Here is a 21,220-nt window from a genome sequence, read left to right as displayed (position 1 = left end):
TCTTTACACATTTTGTAAGCCACTCTTAATTACTCTTTGCCCCCTGAATACCTACTAACTATGTTCTCAGTCCTCATTGCCTTTGTCCACACAATTCACTAGGTATGCAGTTTTCCCACTTCTTTCACTAATTCATCTAAAGTTTTATTAAGTACCTATTAAAGCCTATGAATGGGTAGTACGCAGATGAAGAAATTAAAACTATTTATAGTCATATGAAAAAATTGTTTAAAATCGCTATTGAGCCCAGTGGATTTACGCGTCGGCTATGGGGGGTGGGGGGGAGGAAAAGAAAATGATCTATGTCTTTAACGAATAATGCTTGGAAATGATCAAATAAAATATATTTTTTTAAAAAATCGCTATTGATTGGAAAAATTCTAATTAAAACAACTCTAAGGTACCATTTCACACATATCAGTTTGCTTAATGTGACAAAAATGGAAAATGAGAAATGTTGGAAGGAATGTGGGAATACATGGTTGGAGGAGTTTTGAACTGACACAACCATTCTGCTTTAGAAATCTGGATGCTATGCCATTTGGTGCATACATGTTGAGTACTGATATTTCCTCATTGTCTATACTGCCTTTTATCAGGATGTAATTACTTTCCCTATCTCTTTTGACTAGATCTATTTTTTACTTTGGCTTTGTCAGATATGATTGCGACTCCTGCCTTCTTTTTATCAGTTGATGCCCAATAGATTTGGCTCCATTCTTGTACTTTTCCCCTATGTGTGTCTACCTTCCTCACATGTGTTTCTTGTAGACAGCATATGGTAAGGTTTTGGTTTCTAATCCACTCTGCTATTTGCTTGCATTTTATGGGTGAGTTCATTCCATTCACATTCACAGTTATGATTACCAGCTGTGTATTTCCTAGTATTTTGAATTCCACTCCTAGTCCTGCCTTTTCTTCTTTCACTATTTCCTTCTATACCAATGTTTTGTTTTTAATCAGTCCCCCTAATTCCCACCCTTATTTTACTTCCCTTTCTACCCCCCTCCCTTCTTATTCCCCTCTTATTTTCTTTACAATCTTTTTTTAACTACCCCCCACCCTCTCCCTCCCTTGTACAGTTTCCCTTTCCACCAGTCCATTTGTTACCCTTCTACTTCCCTATAGGGCGCAAATCAATTCTCTGCCCCAATGTATTTGATTGTTCTCAATTTCAATGCACATAAGAATTGAGTATTTCCTATCTCCAACCTCGTTATCCTTCCAGTGTATTAATGTTCTCCCTCCACCCGCCATGTGCTTCTTTGTGACATAACTTTACCCCATTTTGTTTCTTTTCCCATTTCTTTTAGTATTAACCTTTCATTTCTTTTAGTATTTACCTTTTTATTTAGCTCTAGTTGTATATATATATACACACACACACATATGTATTTATGCATATATATCTATATACATATTTATGTCTTGGCATTTCATCCTATATAGTTTGTCACTGTTCCCTCTAAGTATAATTCTTCTAGCTACCCAGGTGATAATAACAATTTTTGAGAGTTACCAATGACCTCTTTTCTTATAGGGATACATCTCATTTTAACTTATTGGATCTCTTGAAAAAAAGGGTTTTTTTTAATTCATTTTGTTTTGTTTTTCTTTTTTCCCTCTTTCTTAATTACCTTTTCATGATTCTCTTGAGTTCTGTGTTTGGGCATCAAACTTTCTTTTCAGTTCTGGTCTTTTCTTTAAAAATGCTTGGAATTCTTCTATTCTGTTAAATGACCATACTTTCCCCTGTAAGAATATAGTCAGTTTTGCTGGGTAGTTGATTCTTGGTTGAATACCTACTTCCCTTGCTTTCCGGAATATCATATTCCATGCCTTTTGGTCCTTCAGTGTAAATGTGGCCAGATCCTGTGTTATTCTTACTGTGGTTCCACGGTATCTGAATGACTTCTTCTTAGCAGCTTGTAATATTTTTTCCTTGGTCTGATAGTTCTTGAATTTGGCTATAAAATTCCTGGGTGTTGTCAGTTGGGGATTAAGTACAGGACGTGATCTGTGGATTCTTTCAATCTCCACTTTTCCCTCTTGTTCTAGAATGTTGGGGCAGTTTTCTTGGATAATTTCCTGTATGATGATGTCCAGGCTTTTTCTTTTGTCATGATTCTTAAGTTGTCTCTCCTGAAACGATTTTTCTAAATCTTCTGTTTTGTGAATGAGGTGCTTAATATTTTCCTCAATTTTTTCATTCTTTTGATTTTGTTTTATAGTGTCCTGCTGCCTTGTGAAGTCACTTGCTTCTAATTGTTGTATTCTGGTTTTTAAAGAATGGATTTCATCCCTTGCTTTTTGGTCATCCTTCTCCTCCTGATCTTTTATCTCCCTTGCCTCATTTTCAAGCTGATTAGTTTTGGCTTTCAAGACACTGTTTTCTGTTTCCAGAGGATTTATCTTGCTTTGTAAGTTCTTTTCCCAGTTGTCTTCAGCCTCTCTTAATTGTGTTTTGAATTGTATTTTGAGTTCTTCCAAAACCTGCATCCAATTCACTGGAGTTTCTGGTTTTTTGATTGCTGTTCCTTCATCCTTCTCTGTTCCATTTGCTCTTTGTTCATAGCCTGGATAGAAGCTATCGATTATAATTTCTTTTTCTGTTGTTTGCTCACATTTACCCCTTCTTTACTTCCCGTAGTTGCCTGTGCTTTTACTCCTCTCATTTTATGATGGATCTCTGGTTTTTGGCTTTTCTGTCAGCCTTCACCCTTGGAGTTTGGGCAGCAAATCTCTCAGTGCAGTCTGTGGGGGAGGGTTATTAGAGTTTGAGTTTCTGGGTCCTCTGAAGGCTTTGATGGGATTAAGCCTAGCTGAGTTGCAGAGCTGAATGTGCCCTGAGGCCAAAACCTCAGAAGGAGGGGAGGAATATGGGGTGTCTCTGCTACTGCAACTAGGCTGCACACTCTGAGCTTTTTCTCCAACTGCTTCCCCACCACCTGTGTTCTATGCTCTGGGCCTGGCACAGCTTTGCCCACAAGATACTCCCTCCAGACCAGCACCCTTGCCCTCTCAGAGGTTCCAGCTACCAATGGAGGCTCAGTGCTCTAGGTAGGGAAGGGGTCTAGGGACCTTCCTTCTTCCTTCCCATTAAACCTGAGTGTTCTTGAATTCAGGCTTTTGGGGAGCATACCTTTTGAGTCCAGCAGGAGGGTTCCTTAGCTCTGTCCTGGTGTTAGGTTTGATTTTCAGTCCCCTAGGAGCATTTAGTTTGTAATCAGTAAGGAAGGGTTTTCAGAGGTCTGAACTTTTGCTGCCTCTATGCCTCCATCTTGACTCTACCTCCTGACACAACCATTCTGGAAAGTAATTTGGAATCATTCTCAGCCTATAGGGCTACAAAAACTCTCTATACCCTTTGACTCAGGAAGACCACTATTACCTAAAGACATAAAAAAGAGGGGCAAGTACCTAATTGTACAAAAATATTTATAGCAGTTCTTTTTGTGGCAGCAAAGAATTGAAAACTGATGGATGTCCATCAGTTGGGGAATGGCTAAACAAGTTGTGGTAGATGATTGTAATGGAATACTATTGTTCTGTTAGAAATGATGAACAGGATGAATTCAGAAAAACCTGGAAAGACTTATATGAACTGATGTTAAGTGAAGTGAGCAGAACCAGGAGAACCCTGAACATATTAACATCAATAGTGTATGATGATCAACTGAGAATAACTTAATTATTTTTTTAAAACTCTTACCTTCCCTCTTGGAGTCAATACTGTATATTGGCTCCAAGATAGAAGAGTGGTAAGGGCTAGGCAATGGGAGTCAAGTGACTTGCCCAGGATCACACATCTAGGAAGTGTCTGAGGCCAGATTTGAACCTAGGACCTCCCATCTCTAGGCCAGGCTCTCAATCCACTGAGCTACCCAGCTGCCCCCAGAATAACTTAATTATTATCAGCAATGCAAGATTACAAGACAACTCCAAGGGGCACATACTGAAAAGGCCATCCACCACCATAGAAGTAACTGATGAAGTCTGAATACAAATGCATACCACTTCTAAGTTTATTTCTCTCATGGGTTTTTACCTTATATACTTTCACAATATGATAATTATGGAACTATATATTGCCTGATAACACAAATATAACAGATATTGCTTGCCACCTTGGGGAGGGAGGAAGAGAATTTGTATTGCAAAATGTCAGAAAAAAATGTTAAAAAATTGTTTCTACACTTAATTGGGAACAGTACAAAACATTACTGAGGTACAAAGACTAAAATGTAGAGTTCTTGTTTTTAAGGAGTTTCTATTTCTATTACTCACCTTCATTTGTTGAAACCCAGTTCAAATGCTACCTTCTCCAGGAAGCTTTCTTCATCACGTAGGTTAGCAACAATCCTCCCCTGAAAAAACATCTGGTTTAGAACTTTTCTTGTTATGCAACACATTACAGCACCCTGTGTTTGTGTCTCTGGTACTAGACTAAAAGTTTCTTGAGGACAAGATCTTTGACATAAAAATATTTTATGTCCTTCAGAGCCTAGTGCCATATAATACTAATAGTCTTCCTTCCTTCCTTCCTTCCTCCCTTCCTCCCTTCCTCCCTTCCCTCCCTCCCTCCCTCCCTTCCTTCCTTCCTTCCTTCCCTTCCTTCCTCCCTTCCTTCTCTTGGGGGTCTTCTATGTTTAGTATCCTAGAGCTGTCTCAAGAGATGTGCCTTTATTTAGCTTCTTTGCTCTTTTTTTTACCATTCTATATTTAGGGCATGGTGCATCTGGAACCCTTGTTAAAATGGTGGGCGGCAGATGGAGCAGAACCTTGTCTACCAGAAAAACAAGAAAGAACAGTCATGTAGCTAGTGTAGGCGCTTGGGACAGAGCAGGGTGCTGCTTGGGAATCAGGAACCTGAAAGGTTTTTCCCCTGTGAAGCGTAAGGGTTTTCAATCCTGCCCACCTTGGGTAATTTCTGTTGTGCTTTCCATGCCTTCGGAAGTGTCCTCTGAGCAGGTGAAAAGAAAACCAAAACTAAACCACCCTTCCGCGCCCAATAAAGGTTTCCCCCGCAGAGAATAGGCCTGAAAGATAGTTATAAGCCGAGAATGAGGCGGGCGCGGAGGTTGGGGGCGATGACAGAGTGATGTGGCGAGCCGGGAAGCGGGTAGCGAGAGCTGGCTGCTGTGCCATCTGCGTGCGCTCTCCTCAATCAGCCAAGGCCAGTCACGTGAGTTACTGGGTAGTTCTCCGCTTGCCGTTGCTGTCATGGACATTTAAAAGGCCAGGAGAACGAGGCACTTAGAGACAGCGATATGGGCCAGGAAGGCAGCAATTGATCGAGGTCAGCCATGACCCAGAAGGGGATGCTAATGTAGTGAGGGGCTGCTGGCCGTCAATGGCATCTTAAAGCTTTTCGGGGCTCCGTTTCTCTTCCTGCCTCTATTTGGGCATACTCCTTTGGTACCCGGGTATTCCCTCAGGCAATCATAACCTTTGGCTCGATCCTGAGACAGCACTCCAACCCCAGTAGTGCCCAGACTGACCGCAGCAGATGAGACAGGAAGATGGAACAAGAAACAGAGAAAGAAAAAAAGAGACTGCAAGTACACGAAGACAAGAAGAAACACGAGAAGCAGGGGAAGAAGAAGATGAAGAAGAAGAAGAAAGAGGAGGAGGAGGAGGAGGAGGAGGAGGAGGAGGAGGAGGAAGAGATGGAAGAGGAGGACCAGAAGGAGGAAAATGACAGCAACTATGACGCTGAAGAGGAAGACGAAGGAGAGGACAAAGGCGATGAAGATGATTACAACCAGGAAGGAGAGAGCACCGAAGAGCAAGAGGAGACAGAGAGCCCAGGTAAGGGGGAATCCTGGCCCTGGATCCCTGGGGCTGTTAACTACCTGCCTTTCTATGGACATCCTGACCCCTGGATTGTAGGAAACAAATCTTGGCAGCAATGGGTTAAGGGAGGGGGAAAGAAAAGAGTTCCTATAGAGAAAAAAGGGTCTGAGGAAGTAACATGCCCCCTGTTATTGGAGATGAAATTGTTGCATTAAGCCTGTTCTCTGGAGGAATTTCAGGAAGTGTACATTAGCATGCTTTCTCCTTAGGTGGAAAATCCAAAAAACTGATTTTTTCAACTCTGGTTGGAGGTGGCATAATTTCAATCTTACTGTTTGTGGTCAGCCTTAGTAAGCAAGGTAAGTGATGCATCTCCTTAAACTTCTTTTGTTCTCTATTCTGTCCCAGGCTGTGAGATCAAAGTTCTTATTCTCACAGTCTTTGGACACCTTAGGCCTGGGGTCCCGAAGGGCTCTCCTAGGGGAACTTCAAGCAAGAAGGGAGTACCTTGAACTGAACTTCTTTGCGAATTAGACCTGTGACTACCAAGGGGAAAAGTGTAATTGATTCTGAGAAACTTACCAACTAACCAAGGGATTACTAACTTCCTGGCCTTTAGTAGTTGTTGATTGTTGAGGAACAGTGAATGGAAATGAATGACCCAGGGGAACTCAATGCTGTTTTCAATGTTCATTAAACTCTGTGGAAAGACAACATAGTATAGCACAGAAGTTCTCAATTTTTTTGGTCTCAAGATCCTTTTACACTGTAAAAGTTATTGAGGACTACTCAAAGAGCTTTGGTTTATGCAGATTAGATTTGTTAATGTTTGCTTTATCTCAAAGTGAAATGTCTTAGTATTATTATGAAAATAGTTTTTACTTTATGGAGTCCTTGAAAGAGTCTTCGTCCCTGGACATACATTGAGAACCACTGGTGTCAAGGAAAATATAGGGGTATTAGATAGAGAGCAAGTCTTCGAGTCAGGAACACAGGCTCACATCTTAGTTCTGACACAAATTGGCTGTTTAGCTCTGAGCAAGTCCCTTAACTGCTTTGGTAAGGGGTATTTTTCACTGGGAGTTGCCTATATAAATGGAATTTCAGGTTGAGATATCCTTATATTCTCTCCTCAAACAAAAAAAGTAAACAATATGCTTCAGTTTGAGAGGCAGTGCCATACAGTGGATAGAGAGCTAGCCTCAAAGTCAGGAAGAAATAGGTTTAAGTTTTACTTCTGACACACTGGCTATCGAGTCACAATCTTTCAGTGTTTTGGATAGTTATCTAAGACTAAAAGTTGCACAAGAGGTGCCAGTCTTCATTGGAAGATGAAGTTTTCTCACCTGGGAGTTCCCTCTTCTAATGAAATCATGGTTTTATTTCTTTTTCTGTACACTTCCTTTAGTACCAATTTATTTCAGGCCTGAACTAATGTCTTTCAGATTCTGTTTTAATGTTTAAGTCAAACTGAATAAAATGAAAGGGGACTGGAAATGCAGATCTCACCATCACCAAAGAGCAATGGAGATTCCTGAGCTCTGCCTGAAGAGCAACCTAACCCCACATTGGCCTCATTGTTTCTCTGTCTCAATTCCAGTGGAAAAAGGAACGGTTATGAACCTAGAAGAACAGCGATGCTCAGATGACTCAACTGTGTGTCCAAAAGACTGGATCAGAATCTTTTATAAATGCTACTACCTATCATCGGATCAAAAGACCTGGAATGCCAGCCAAAAAATGTGTAGGTCTCTTGGTGCTTCTTTGGCTACATTCAACTCGATAGAGGAAATGGTAAGAAATCTTCTCTATAATACTGCTATAGTTGGACATTCATCTTATCAGTTCATCTCCAATCTCCCCATTATGATGGTGAAACACAGATTCTTAGAGCATTAGCATTAGGACCAAAGAGATTGTGTAATCCAATTCTCTTATTTTACAAATGGGGAAACAGTTCTCTGCACATCTCTGGGAGTTGAATTGATCTCTTTACATCAACTCCTTCCTTTTCCCACGTAAATCACCATGATGAAGAGATTAGCTAGGAGATCTTGTGCCTACCACCAATATACTACACAACATAATGAGATCCTAGCACAGGAATTCTAGGCAAAGTTGAAAGTTAGTGATCTGATGCAATCTGTACTCAGAGAGAAAGGACAGAGCCTAGAAGGAGGATTGAAGGTGGGAAGGATGGGGGCTCGAGAATGAAGTGTTACAGACAGCTATGCTTTGTGTAAGGAATTCCTGATGAAACGTATTGGCTCTTCTCCCTACTGGTTTGGTCTAATAACTGAAAATGGAGTCTCATTCTGGACATGGGAAAACGGAAGTTCGATTTCCAGATGGTGAGTCTGAGATATCTGTTCATTTATTCAGAGTTGATAAGAGAAATGCCCTATTCCTTTATCATCAATCCACTGGTTACCAATCTAGAAGAGTTAATTCCCTAAGACAATCAGTTATATATGGGTTATGGGCTATATCAGTGGAGGGCATTTTACACTGGCAGTTCCCCTGATGACTAAATTATAGGTCCATGACAGTGTTACAAAAGTACATAAGATTGATTACTACATATACCTTTTCCTCATCAATATAATTTATAATTATAATTTGGGCTATAAGAGTGTTTTCTCCCTGATCCTATTTTTTTAAAAAATGTGTCCCGCTTTATAATTAGGATTAGAGAATAGGGAGAGATAGAATTCCCTTAGTAGATATATATCTTTTTTTCCCTATCAGAACATTAGATCTATTGTGAATTTTCTCATTTCCCTCTACTGACCCACATTCTTGATTTGAAAGCTTAAATTAAAGAAAAAAATTCCAAGGAAACAACATCAATTTCATCAGGATCCTTAAATAAAAGGAACCATTTTAAAATACCAAATCTTTCCACAAATGCTTGCCATTTCTTTCCAAAGAAATTTTAGTTTGTCAGGTTTCCATTTTGTTTCTTTGGTATTTTTAAACAGGAAACCTTTCTTAATGTCGAGTTAACTCAGAGCATTACTTTAAGGCATTTAGGGTTTGAAGGGGGGCCAATAATAAAGGACAAACTCCTAATACCAAGGAATTCACACTGTAGTTTGCACAAGAGGCAGTTATAAAGTTAGCATTGAGTAAATGCAAAGTAATTAATATTCCCAGTATGTTTTGTTTTAAAGTGAATTTGTGTTACCAAATTTTAATATGCAGAATAAGTAAATTGAAGCATAAATTCATTGAGCCTAAACTTCAAGGAATTTCTAACAAGTGTATTATGATATAGGCATCTATCATAAGATTTTGGAAGCTTAATAATTAACTAAAATAGGTGGATGCAATTTGCCAAAAGAAAAATAAACAGATGAATGAGAAAGAATGGAGGGAATTATCACCTACGTGGACAGTATTTTCCATGGCTAACCAGCAAAAACAGGGCTGGAGAAATGTGTGCCTCTACAATGTTCAAAAAGTATTACAAAAGCATTTTCCTGACAGATTTATTATTGCTTTTACTTCTTCCTCATTGAATTTTTCTCAATTCATTCTATTGTACTACTGGAAAATATATAAATATACATATATATATATGTATATATACATATATAATTTTGTAAATAAGAATTGGGAAAATAGCAAAGCGGAATTTCCTCTACAAAGGATAACTTTACAGAAAACCTTTGTTGGATTGGTCATTTCAATTCAGGAAAGTGAAAAATAGTGATGGTTTTAGTGATGATAGCAATATTGGTAGGTAGGTATTCAGAGATGGGTCAGAGAACTGCTGCTTATGGAGACTAATCCTTCACTGATATGGCCTGACACCCTGGTTTTTGATGTCATATAGAGAAGGTTCTGAACAAGTCCTGATTTCCTTGAACTTGAGTAATATGTGAGGAGCTCTCTGAGTTTTAATATGTAGGATCACACTGGGTGTATAACTCATTAGTAATTGATTCATGGCCCTTAGTGGTTTGCCACTTTGGGACATTAGAACCCTTCCTTGAATATATTTAACATAGAACATTTGATTTAACATTTTTGTGACCACAAAGTATTTCACACACTCCCTTATTTTATCCTAACTGTAATTCTATAAGGTAGATATCACTAACACCAGTTTTCAGATGTGAAGAAATAGAGAGCAAATAATTTTCCACACAGCTCTATGACTAGTGACAAAGCAGGGATTCAGCCTTTAGGCTTTATCATTTCATAGACATTCTCTTTGTCTTTTCATGGGAATTTAAGAAAAGTGTGGGCTAAGGTGATCCCCTGGGTGGGATTTTTAATCATAATCACTTAGTAGAGCCTAAAGGCTGGGGGAGAGGAGGAGGGAAGAGAAAGTCTGCTAGTCTATCTTACTCAGCCATTCTGCCTTCTCCATGTTTATCCTGATCCTACAATGACCAATTGAATATCCCATCACTTTACTGTATACTGTTAGAGATTCTGAGATGAACTCCATCCTCCTTGTTGCTGGAGCCAAGTCATTAAAGAACTTCCCTCTCCTTTCTGTTCCAGGATATGGATTAAAGGAACTGGTTGTGCCCATTTATCCCGTGGAGGCATTTCTACTGATAGTTGTATGTCTCAAAGAAACTATATGTGCAGCAAAGTAGACAAATGTTTCTAAGAAAGAGTGGCATTCATTGAAAGGAAATTTAGGTTTTTCTTGGTGCACACAAAGGTATATACAATGGACACTTCCCTTCCTCTCAAATACTTTATGGTGTAAATATATATGTGAGAAATTTGGGGTTTTCTTTGTTTCCTGTTATTTTTTATACAGTACCATGTGTGGTGATGAAAAGGGGCAGAGGAATCTCAGAGCTGTGTCTCTTGCTCTCACTTGTGGCTTGTGTTAGAGACAAGAAAATGGCTAGGAGGAGGGAGTGATGAATGGTTATGGAAATACACAGCCTGTCCAAGAAGGCCAAGTCAAGTGTTGTGATAGACTGTGAAATGTTTCATTCTCTCTCCTAAGGTTAACAATTAAGAACTATAAGCCAGGAATTGGGCCGTTTATAAGCATAATGAGGTGACATCTATAACTAGGATGGGACAGCATTTGGAAAAGCTATATCTGAACCGTTTTATTGCATCCCAGAACTTTAGGGTGGTTCAGATGTGACTAGTTAATATCATGCGTCCCAGAAAAGAGCCTAATTAGAATAACCAGAAATTGAAAAGGCCAACTCCCTCTGGTCAAAAGGGGGAAAAATCATCAGAGGTGATCTGGTTTAACCCCACTCTGAAGCATGAATCTCCTCAACATTATTGCCCTGCCAGTGTCTTAACTCCCTAAAGTAATTGTGTTTCAATTTTACTGCTTTTATTTCCAAATTCTTTTCTTTTAAAAAAATAAATGCCTTATTTTGTATCTTTCTGGAATTGTTCTTTTGCTTAATTCTCTTCATTGTTTGGAGGGGTTGAAGGAGGGGTAGTCATGTTTCCCCCACTTCCCCACCCCAATCATAAAAATTACAATAAAATTCTCTAGTGAGTCCTGAAATGTTAAAAAGCCTGCTTTCTCCATGTATCTTAAACCACTACCTAGCTAGTTTCATGAAATCTCAATCTCTGTGTTAAAACTATATCTAAAAGCCAAACTACTTTTTCAGGACGACTATTCTATTCTTCTAGGATCTGGGGTTTGCAAACTTAAATATCTATCTATCTATCTATCTATCTATCTATCTATCTATCTATCTATCTCTCCATCCATTCTCTCTTTCTCTCTCTCTCTGTATCTTGCTAACTGTATTTCAATACATCTTATTTTTTGCTATTCCATGCATTTTATTTTATGCATCTGAAAACATTATCCTGAGATGGGATAATAGACTTCCAAAGGGCCATGGCAAACAAAAAAGTTTAAGGACTTTCTGTGCTAGAAGGTATAAAAAGGAATCTATAAGCCAGTGATGGTGAACCTATGGCACAGATGATAAAGATGGCATGTAGAGCACTCTGTGGGCACAAGTGCTGCCTCCTCCTCCAAGAGTTCATTACTAGAAAGGCAGAGGGACTCAGGTGGAGCTACTCCCCTCCCCCTCTCCATAGTGCTTGATGACATTTTTTCACAACCCCCACCCATCTGCCCAGCACAACAGGTAAGGTGGGCAGTTCACAGGTGGCAGAGCTGAAGGGGAGCAGAGTGCTCAAGTCACTCCCCTCCCCCTCTTCACCTGAACTGAGGACATTTTTCTCATCACCCACCCCTCTGCCCAGCAGCCCAATGGGAGTGCTTCTTCTTTCCCCTGTCTAGGGTAAGGGGAGGGTTGGGGGGTGGGGGACAGAGATTGGCACTCAGTCTCTGGTGAGGCAGGGCATGGCACTTGGCAGGGGGGAGACAGCACTCCATCTCTAAAAGGTTTGCCATCACTGCTATAAACTGTGATTTACAGGGTTATCAACACATATCAAGTTTTACATTTTCCTTAAGTAACAGAATGCTCATATTCTGCTGAGAACAGCTGAAGCATGATAGGCTGTTCCTACCTAGGGAAAAAAAGAGAGAGGGAGAGAAAAATATTTTTAAAAATACCTTACCTTCCTACTGATATCTCAAGAAATCACCCCCCAAAAAGAGGCCTTTTAGTTGAAAGAGAACAAATCAAATCAATAAAATAAGTAGTTCTAAAAAAAGTAAGCTAAGGCAGATTAGGTGACTAAAGTCTTTTCTAAACATCTTAAAATAACAGGTTCTAGGAACAGATGATTTATTTAACAAAAACGCATGCATATGTGTATCAGAGACTATAAATACTAAAAATCATAAGGTCCTAGAGGTAGAAAATTCTGGTATTTATTGGATAGCTACATAGTTTTAACTATTTTGAGAAAGAATTTATTCTTGGGAAACAATTTGTGATATTTCTTTTTTTAGCCAATTGACAGGCATATAAAAAGTGCTTGCTATATGCCCTGTATTGATTAGGGTTACAAAGAAATTTTAAAATAGTCTATCCTCAAAGGGCTCTCATTGTACTGTGGAAGAGAGTGTAAATAACAAAGTATATACAAGAAGTATAAAAAGTAGAAGCAATACTCATTCAAAATGTACAACTAACTTACCATTACCTTTGTGTGTACATTACAAGAGCAGCAACTCAGAAGAAGAATTTAGCCCTTAAATGCTAACTATGATTCAGGCAGGCATTTTCCACCACTGTTTTAATGTCATTGAGGCTTCATGATGAACCTCACTTAATATTGCTGAAGGGTCTTTTAGCTGATGGGTTATTTATAATGTTTCAATGTTGTGTTTTCGTGGAACCAATTAATGGTGCATAAGACAGGCTAATAGTCATCACAACATTGACTAAAAAGTGGCAATGGGACAAGAAAAATGATGCTGGAAGAATGATGAGATTTAGGGATTAAAGTAGACATCCAGGAGTCATTCTGGATAGAATTTATTAAAATGGGGGAGATGGGGAGCAAAGATAAGAGACTAATAATATATATGCATATATAATGGTTCTGCTTTAAAATTTATACAATAAAAATAGACTAACAATTCAAGGTAATTCTGAATGTTAGTGTAACAGTACATGTACATAATCATAATAAAAACCAAATTTACTGAATATTTACTTTGGGATGGAATTATGCAATGCACAGGGGATACAGAGATATCTGCCCTCAAGAAGCTTCCAATCAAGTGGGTGGTAGAGTCAGCAAATGCTCATAAAAGATGATTAGCAACAATTTTTACTTACAGATATATTTTATACTTTGAAAGTAATAAAATGTCATTATCTTATGTTATCACCATGTGATATAAGAGTGACTGATAATGTTGGGTTTTATTTTATAGATGGGGATACTATGGCTCAGAGAAATGCAGTTATTTGACAAAAATTGAATATGTATTAAGTAGCAAACTGGAGAGCAGAACTAAAGTCTTTTTCAATCTAGCTGTCAGAGTCTGTGACTCCATATAAAGAGGAAAGAGCTATGTACCCAAGACTATAAAAGAACCCAGCTGCCTAAAGCTACTAGTTAACTCCAGTCTCGTTTAATAGAGAAGAACTTCTCTAAAAGAGCTGTGTTAGAAGAGATATTGATAAAAGCTAGCTTCTGGGAACAGAACATTTTCTTTTTGAGGCAAAAACAATTAGAATTTGGGAGTAATGGCCAATTAGGTATACTCAGTGAAGCAATTATAGAATGAAGGCTCTATGGGTTTAATGTGTTTAAAAATGAGATGGTGCTTCTTCTATCCATTTCTACTATAGCCAATATAAGTTCTGGTGCTCTTCATCCCAATTCCCACTCTAACTGATTGAGAGCTATGTTGGCTACATCTCCTTCTCAGGATTCAAGGAGTACTTCTGAAGAAGTAGGGATAAATGTCAATGCCATTGGCTCAAGCATCAACCAAGATTAACAACTGAGGATCACTTAAGTAGGTTTAGAAAGGAGGTGACTCTAATACACTGCTGGTGGAGTTGTGAATTGATCCAACCATTCTGGAGGGCAATTTGGAACTATGCCCAAAGGGCGATAAAAGACTGTCTGCCCTATGATCCAGCCATAACACGGCTGGGCTTGTACCCCAAAGGGATAATAAGAAAAAAGACTTGTACAAGAATATTCATAGCTGCGCTCTTTGTGGTGGCAAAAAATTGGAAAATGAGGGGATGCCCATCAATTGGGGAATGGCTGAACAAATTGTGGTATATGTTGGTGATGGAATACTATTGTGCTCAAAGGAATAATAAAGTGGAGGAATTCTATGGAGACTGGAACAACCTCCAGGAAGTGATGCAGAGCAAAAGAGCAGAACCAGGAAAACATTGTACACAGAGACTGATACACTGTGGCATAATCAAAGGTAATGGACTTTTCTTCTAGCAGCAATGCAATGACCCAGGACAATTCAGAGGAATTTAGGAGAAAGAATGCTATCCACATTCAGAGAAAGAAATGTGGAAATGGAAATACATTAGAAAAATATGTGATTGATCACATAGTGTGATAGGGGTGTGATTAGGGTTTTGGTGTTAAAGGATCGCTCTACTGCAGGTATGAATAAGGTGGAAATAGGTTTTCAACAATGATACATGTATAACCCAGTGGAACTTCTTGTCAGATTCAGGACCAGGGAGGAAAAGGGGAGGATGGGGGGAAGTGATCATGAATCATGTAACCATGGAAAAATATTCTAAAGAAAAGAAAAAAAAGGAGGTGACTAAGGTGGACCAATAAGAGTAGTTGGTATTTTCCCCTCAGAGTTCTATGAAATGTTCTCTCTCTCACAAACACATATAAAATTCAAAGGAAAATTGATAGAACCTTAGATAGTACATATGACAAAAGGGTAAATCACAGCCTTTTCCCCTTTTGTGATTGTACTCAAAAAGTCCTCCCCAGGCACTGTTGTAATTTCTTTTCTGTGCTCCTTGTAGAGTCAAGTATATAAGTGCATTCTTTCCTTAGCTAATGGAAAAAACTTACAAAGATGCAGCTAGAATGATGAGAAAACAGAAGCCATTGATACTGGAATATTGATGGGAACAATGGAAAATAGTAACTTCTGGTCACCCTTCCTTCCTTCCTTCCTTCTTCCTTCCTTCCTTCCTTCCTTCCTTCCTTCCTTCCTTCCTTCCTTCCTTCCTTCCTTCCTTCCTTCCTTCCTTCCTTCCTTCCTTCCTTCCTTCCTTCTCTCACTTATAATCTTTCTCTGCTCCTCAGCTCCAACTTTCATACTAGGAGACATCAACATATTAGTATTCCCTCAAACAGTCCTTCCCTCAAATTATTCATTTTCCATAACCCATTCCTTCATTCCATGTCAGCTACACACAGATATAGATGATCAGACCCTTGATCTTGCTGTCACCTGTAAGTGTTCCACTTCCATGTTCATGAACTCTGTAATTCCTATACCTGACCACAGTCTGTTGTTTTGCATTCCCTAACTCTGTTTTTTGTCCTCATCGTGATCTGCTTCTTCTGGTTTTCCTCCTATCTATTTAACTACTCTTTAGTCTCCTTTGCTGTCTTTTCATCAAGGTCACATATGCTAACTTCGAGTGTCTCCAAAGCTCTATCTAGGCCTTCTCTTTTTCTTCTGTACTATTTCACTTGGTGGACTCATTAGCTTCCATGGATTCAATTATCTCTATGCAGATGATTCTTAGCCCTGTTTCAGTATTAACTGCTCTTTTGAGCTCCATTCTTAAGTTTCTAAATGCCTATTGGACATATCATATTGGATATCCCATGGACAAATTCAACATTTCCCAAACTGTATTTACCATCTTTTCTGAAATCATCTTTTCTTTCTAATTTTCCTATTATTGTTGAAGGAGGATATCACTATCCCCTCATTAATACAGGCTCACAACATAGGTGTTATTTTTCACTCCTCATCCTTTCTCATGCCCTTGTCCAATCAATTGTCAAGTCTTCTGGTTCCTTCATAAGATCTCTCATATGCCCTCTTCTCTCCTGATGCTCCCATTATCCCAGTGCAGGACTTTATTACCTTATGCTTGGACTATTGCAATAGTATACTGATTTGGTCTCCCTGTTTCATTGCTCTCTCCACTCCAGTCGATGCTCCAATGAGATGTCAAAGTGATCTCCCTAAATCACAAGTCTGATCACCACACACACACATACACACACACACACACACACACACACACACACACATCTCAATAAATTCTAGTGGTTCACTATCACCTTCAGGATCAAATATAAAATTCTCTATTTGGCTATTAAAACATTTCACAATCTGCGCCACTCCTAATTTTCCAGTCTTCTTGTACGCTAGTCCCTACCAGACTCTGTGAACCATGGACAGTGACCTCCTTGCTATTCCAGAAGTCCCACACTCTCTCCTGACTTTGGACCTTTTTACTGGCCCCATCCTGCAATGCTTGGAACTCTCTTCCTGCTTCTTGGCATCCTTGAAGTCTCAGCTAAAAAATATTTCACTTTCTACAAGAAACCTTTTGCAACTAATACTAATGCCTTCCCTCTTTTAATTCTTTCTAATTCATCACACACACACACACACACATATATGTGTGTGTGTGCGCATGTGTGTGTATACTCTGCTTTTATTTAATTATTTTCATGTTGTCTCCATTACACCATAAACTCCTCAGCACAAGGACTATTTTTTTGCCTTTCTTTGTATCACTAGCACTTTTTAAAAAATGGTAAGAGAAAGGAAAGACGACCAAGGTCTTTTCTACTCATCAACTATACAATTTGGCTTTAAGGATGTGCTAAAAAGCTACATTTGCCCTTCCAATTGGTAGCAAAGGCCTCCTTAAATGTTGTTAATTTAGCATTAACTTTTAGTAGAGGCAAAAGGAAATGTGTATATGCACACACACATGACTTACATGTCCAAATGAGATTTACTAAAGGATATTTTGTTAATTAAAATGAAACGATGCCTCGGAGGTACTAGGCTGGGAAAAGGTTGCTATATTCTTTCAAATCTATATTGAAATGGCAATGTTCCCAAAGATGGACTTCTGTCTTTCCTTTTTTGTATAGAAAAAAAATCTCCTTTTTGATCTATATTAGGAATGCTCTCTTTTTTGGAGAAATTACAGGGTCTTAATTTTTGTGTAACTGTGTTATCTATCCTTCAAGAACTACACTTGGGAATCTTGGGACATTATAATTGGTTGGAGGCAATGAAAAGATGAGTTTGAAGTATTTGATAATATACTTGGAGTTGGTAAACAATGGAGATACAGAGGATCTTATCTGTGATCTCATGGCTAACAGAGGGCCATTAAGCCTAGCTATAAATTTATAAACTTACCTAGAGAAATACAGGGAGAGCTTTTTAGTTAGTTTTAGGGGTGAATGCAAAAGAAAACAAAAAGCAATTCAAACCACACAGGTATGTAGGATAGTTTCTATTGAACATGAGTTTTTTTCACAGCTCTGACTCTAAACTACCTGACCAGTACTAAAAGGACAATCTTAGTTTGGTCTTGCAAATAAGGATTTCAGGTCCATTGATGAGAATTGTTGATCGCTCTTTCCCAATAGATTCTACATAGAAATGTTCATTTAGATTTTATAAGGTTGGGAAGATAAATTTCCACTGCAAAAGATCCTAATATAGGGGGAAAGAACTCAAGTATAGGATTATATACATAGATGTAGAATGGGAAGGGATCTCAGAGTCCATCTTGCCCAACCTCCTCATTTTTTACAGATGAAGAAACTGAAGCCAAGAGAGTTTAAGTGATTTTCCCAAGGTCTCATAGGTAGTACCAGAGGAAGAATTTGAATCCAGATCATGTCTCCTTCTGCATACACAGTCATAAGCTTAGATAGAAGGCTTATTATACCTAGTCCACTCTTCATTGTTCTTTAATATTTTTAGCACTCATCTTCTTTTCTGTCCCTCATCTCTGGCACCAGTTTAGCTACTCTACTATTATTTTATCTCATCCTAAAACTACTTCAGATTCACATTTCCAAAGAATCTACTTATAATTTAATTTCTTTGTTGTATTAGTGAATTCCTGATGAGAAACTTTCTTTGTCAATGAAGATCAATACTTGCTCTGCAACTAATATCTTAGAGAGTTACCTAGCCTCAGATGTGCCTAGGATCATAGAGCTATATTATTTCAGAGGGAGTGCTTGAACCAAAATCTTCCTGACTATTAAGCAGACTTTCCATGTTGATTGTTGTCCTTAATTCTTGAAGAAGATCAAAATGATATCACTCTGTAGCTTGAAGTCAATATGTATAGTTTGTTCAGCCATGACTGATCAAACAAATATGAGTTTAGAAAGCTATACCACAGGTTGAGCACAAGTAACACATATGAACATTTGGAATGGAACTATCCAAGTATTTCTATGTATTATCCAGGTGCTGTGGTGCCTGGTCTATTCTTGGACAATAGATAATTCACATAAACATAGTATGTAGAGAAAAAGGGAAAAACATGTAGGAACATAGCTTTAAAATTTGAAGGGACTTCAGAGGTCACCTACTTAAATCCTTTCATTTTACAATTGAGAAAACTGAGACCCAGAGAAATTAAGTGACTTGTCCAAATTTACACAGTTAAATAAATGGCAGATCCAAGGATCTAAACTCACACTTTCTGATTCAAAATGCAGCACTCCTTTCCACAGCAGTTCCTCAAGAGAATGAGAAAAATTTAAAGACATGCTATAGGAAAATTATCTTACATAAAATGGACTAGGCTTTGACTTATTTTTAAATTTTATTTATTTAATTTATTTATGTTATTTTTCCATGGTTACATGATTCATGTTATTTCCCTTCCCTCCTTCCTACCCCCTCCCATAGGCAATAAGTAATTCAAATGGGTTTTACATGTTTCATTGATCATGACCTATTTTCATATCCCCATAGAACCATGTGATCAAGGAAATGTTTTTCCTTCTGTGTTTCTATTCCCACAATTCTTTCTCTGGATGAGGATAGCATTTTTTCTCATAAGACTTTCCAGTTCATATGGAATTCCTCCATTTCTCTATTTCTTTGAGCACAATAGTATTCTATCACCAACATACACCACAATTTGTTCAGCCAATCCCCGATTGAAGGGCATCCCCTCATTTTCCAGGGTTTTTTTTTTTTTGACACTAAAAAGAGCGCAGCTATGAATATTTTTTCTACAAGTATTTTCCTTTATTATCTCTTTGGGGTATAAACCCAGCAGTGCTATAGCTGGAATAAAGGGCAGACAGTGTTTTAAAAGCCCTTTGGGCATACTTCCAAATTGCCCTCCAGAATTGTTGGATCAATTCACAACTCTACCAGCAGTGCATTAATGTTCCAACTTTGCCACATCCCCTCCAGCATTCATTACTTTCCATAGCTGTCATATTGGACAGTCTACTAGGTATGAGGTGATACCTCAGAGTTGTTTTTATTTGCATTTCTTTAATTAGGAAGGATTTAGAACACTTTTTCATGTGCTTATTGATAGTTTTGATTACTTTATCTGAAAACTGCCTCTTCATGTCCCTTGCCCATTTATCAATTGGGGAATGGCTTGATTTTTTGTAAAATTGATTTAGTTCCATATACATCGGATAAATTAGACCTTTGTCAGAGGTTTTTGTTATAAATATATTTCCTAGTTTGATGTTTCCCTTCTAATTTTGGATATGTTGGTTTTATTTGTACAAACCCTTTTTAATTTTATGCAATTAAAACTATTTATTTTACATTTTGTGATAGTCTCTATTTCTAGCTTGGTCCTAAATTATTTCCTTTCCCAAAGGTCTGACAGGGATACTATTCTGTGTTCACCTACTCCCCTTATAGTTTCCTTCTTTATATTCAGGTCATTCACCCATTCTGAGTTTATCTTGGTATAGGTTGTAAGATGTTGATCCAAACCTAATCTCTCCCACACTGTCTTCCTATTTTCCCAGCAGTTTTTATCAAATGGTGAGTTTTGGTCCCAAAAACTGGGATCTTTGGGCTCATCATAGACTGTCTTGCTGAGGTCACTTACCTCAAGTCTATTCCACTGATCCTCCTTTCTGTCTCTTAGCCAGTACCAAATTGTTTTGATAACCACTGCTTTATAGTACAGTTTGAGATCTAGGACTGCAAGGCCTCCTTCCTTTGCATTTTTTTTCATTATTTCCCTGGATATCCTTGATCCTTTGTTCTTCCAAATGAACTTTGTTATGTTTTTTTCTAATTCAGTAAAAAGTTTTTTGGTAGTTTGATGGGTTTTGACTTATAAAAGACAAAAGAAAAGGCAGGACTAAAACATATTCCAGAAGTGGAGTTGGTAATGAAGAAGAAACTTTGGCTTCAACAGTTTCTCATAGTAGCCACCAGATGCTGCTATTGCTCTAGGGCTGTTTATTGAATTCATTTTTTTAAAATAGAGTATATTCTAAGTAGTTGGTTGCTACCAACTACTATGCTATGAAGAATACATGCATATAACTTAAATTATTAAAATCTAGAGTGGTTTCAGGGTCAGTGATTAGAGACAACATGCAACCAATTATACATAGTATGAGATATTTCCAAATGAGCTCCAGTTTAGTTGGGAAGATAACACTTTCTGTCTGTCTTGTGATATGGCTTAAGTGTCACAATACAGGTCATGAACAAACAATTATGGGAGCTGAGTCAGGGGAAATTTAATTTCTGGCTAAGGGAGAGGAGAAAGGGGCAGAAATATCTGGGAGGGGATTACAACAGTGGAACTTGGATGGGAAGTGATATTAACTGAAAGAAGAGAGATTTCTATTTCATATCACTTATAAGTACTATGTATTTGTTTTCATGTCAGGCTAAAACAATTGTCAGAGGAAGTGACCAATTTTTAACAAACTTTATAGGCTACTCAATATTAAACAAAAGAAGTTAGGAGAGCTGGATATTTATCTTAATTTTTGTTGTTGAGTTGTTTCTCACTTGTATCCA

General features: G+C 38.2%; 2 protein-coding genes across 3 annotated transcripts in view; one reads left to right on the top strand and one right to left on the bottom strand.

Moving 5' to 3' along the window:
* The window catches only part of CLEC1B (C-type lectin domain family 1 member B), a 53,102-nt gene extending 47,882 nt beyond the window's left edge, over positions 1 to 5,220 (bottom strand). The window contains exons 1-2 of the mRNA XM_007503741.3: positions 4,919 to 5,220; positions 4,288 to 4,367 (exon numbers count right to left, since the gene is read on the bottom strand). The gene's annotated coding sequence lies outside the window, so the exon portion shown is untranslated. The remainder of the gene's footprint in view (positions 1 to 4,287; positions 4,368 to 4,918) is intronic.
* On the top strand, positions 5,126 to 11,175 carry LOC130454552 (C-type lectin domain family 2 member D-like). Of its 2 annotated transcripts, XM_056799149.1 has the most exons (5): positions 5,131 to 5,811; positions 6,066 to 6,155; positions 7,397 to 7,590; positions 8,041 to 8,147; positions 10,312 to 11,175. In XM_056799149.1, exons 1-5 carry the CDS (start codon positions 5,523 to 5,525, stop codon positions 10,421 to 10,423), a joined length of 792 nt encoding a protein of 263 aa, XP_056655127.1. In that variant the 5' UTR covers positions 5,131 to 5,522; the 3' UTR covers positions 10,424 to 11,175. The 2 variants fall into 2 exon arrangements, with proteins under 2 accessions (XP_056655128.1, XP_056655127.1); XM_056799150.1 differs by lacking the exon at positions 6,066 to 6,155 and having other exon boundaries at positions 5,126 to 5,811.
* The last annotated feature ends 10,045 nt before the right edge of the window (positions 11,176 to 21,220 follow it).

This window comes from Monodelphis domestica, chromosome 5, assembly GCF_027887165.1.
Source record: "Monodelphis domestica isolate mMonDom1 chromosome 5, mMonDom1.pri, whole genome shotgun sequence".
NCBI lineage: Eukaryota > Metazoa > Chordata > Mammalia > Didelphimorphia > Didelphidae > Monodelphis > Monodelphis domestica.
This window is presented reverse-complemented; position numbering and strand designations above follow the sequence as displayed.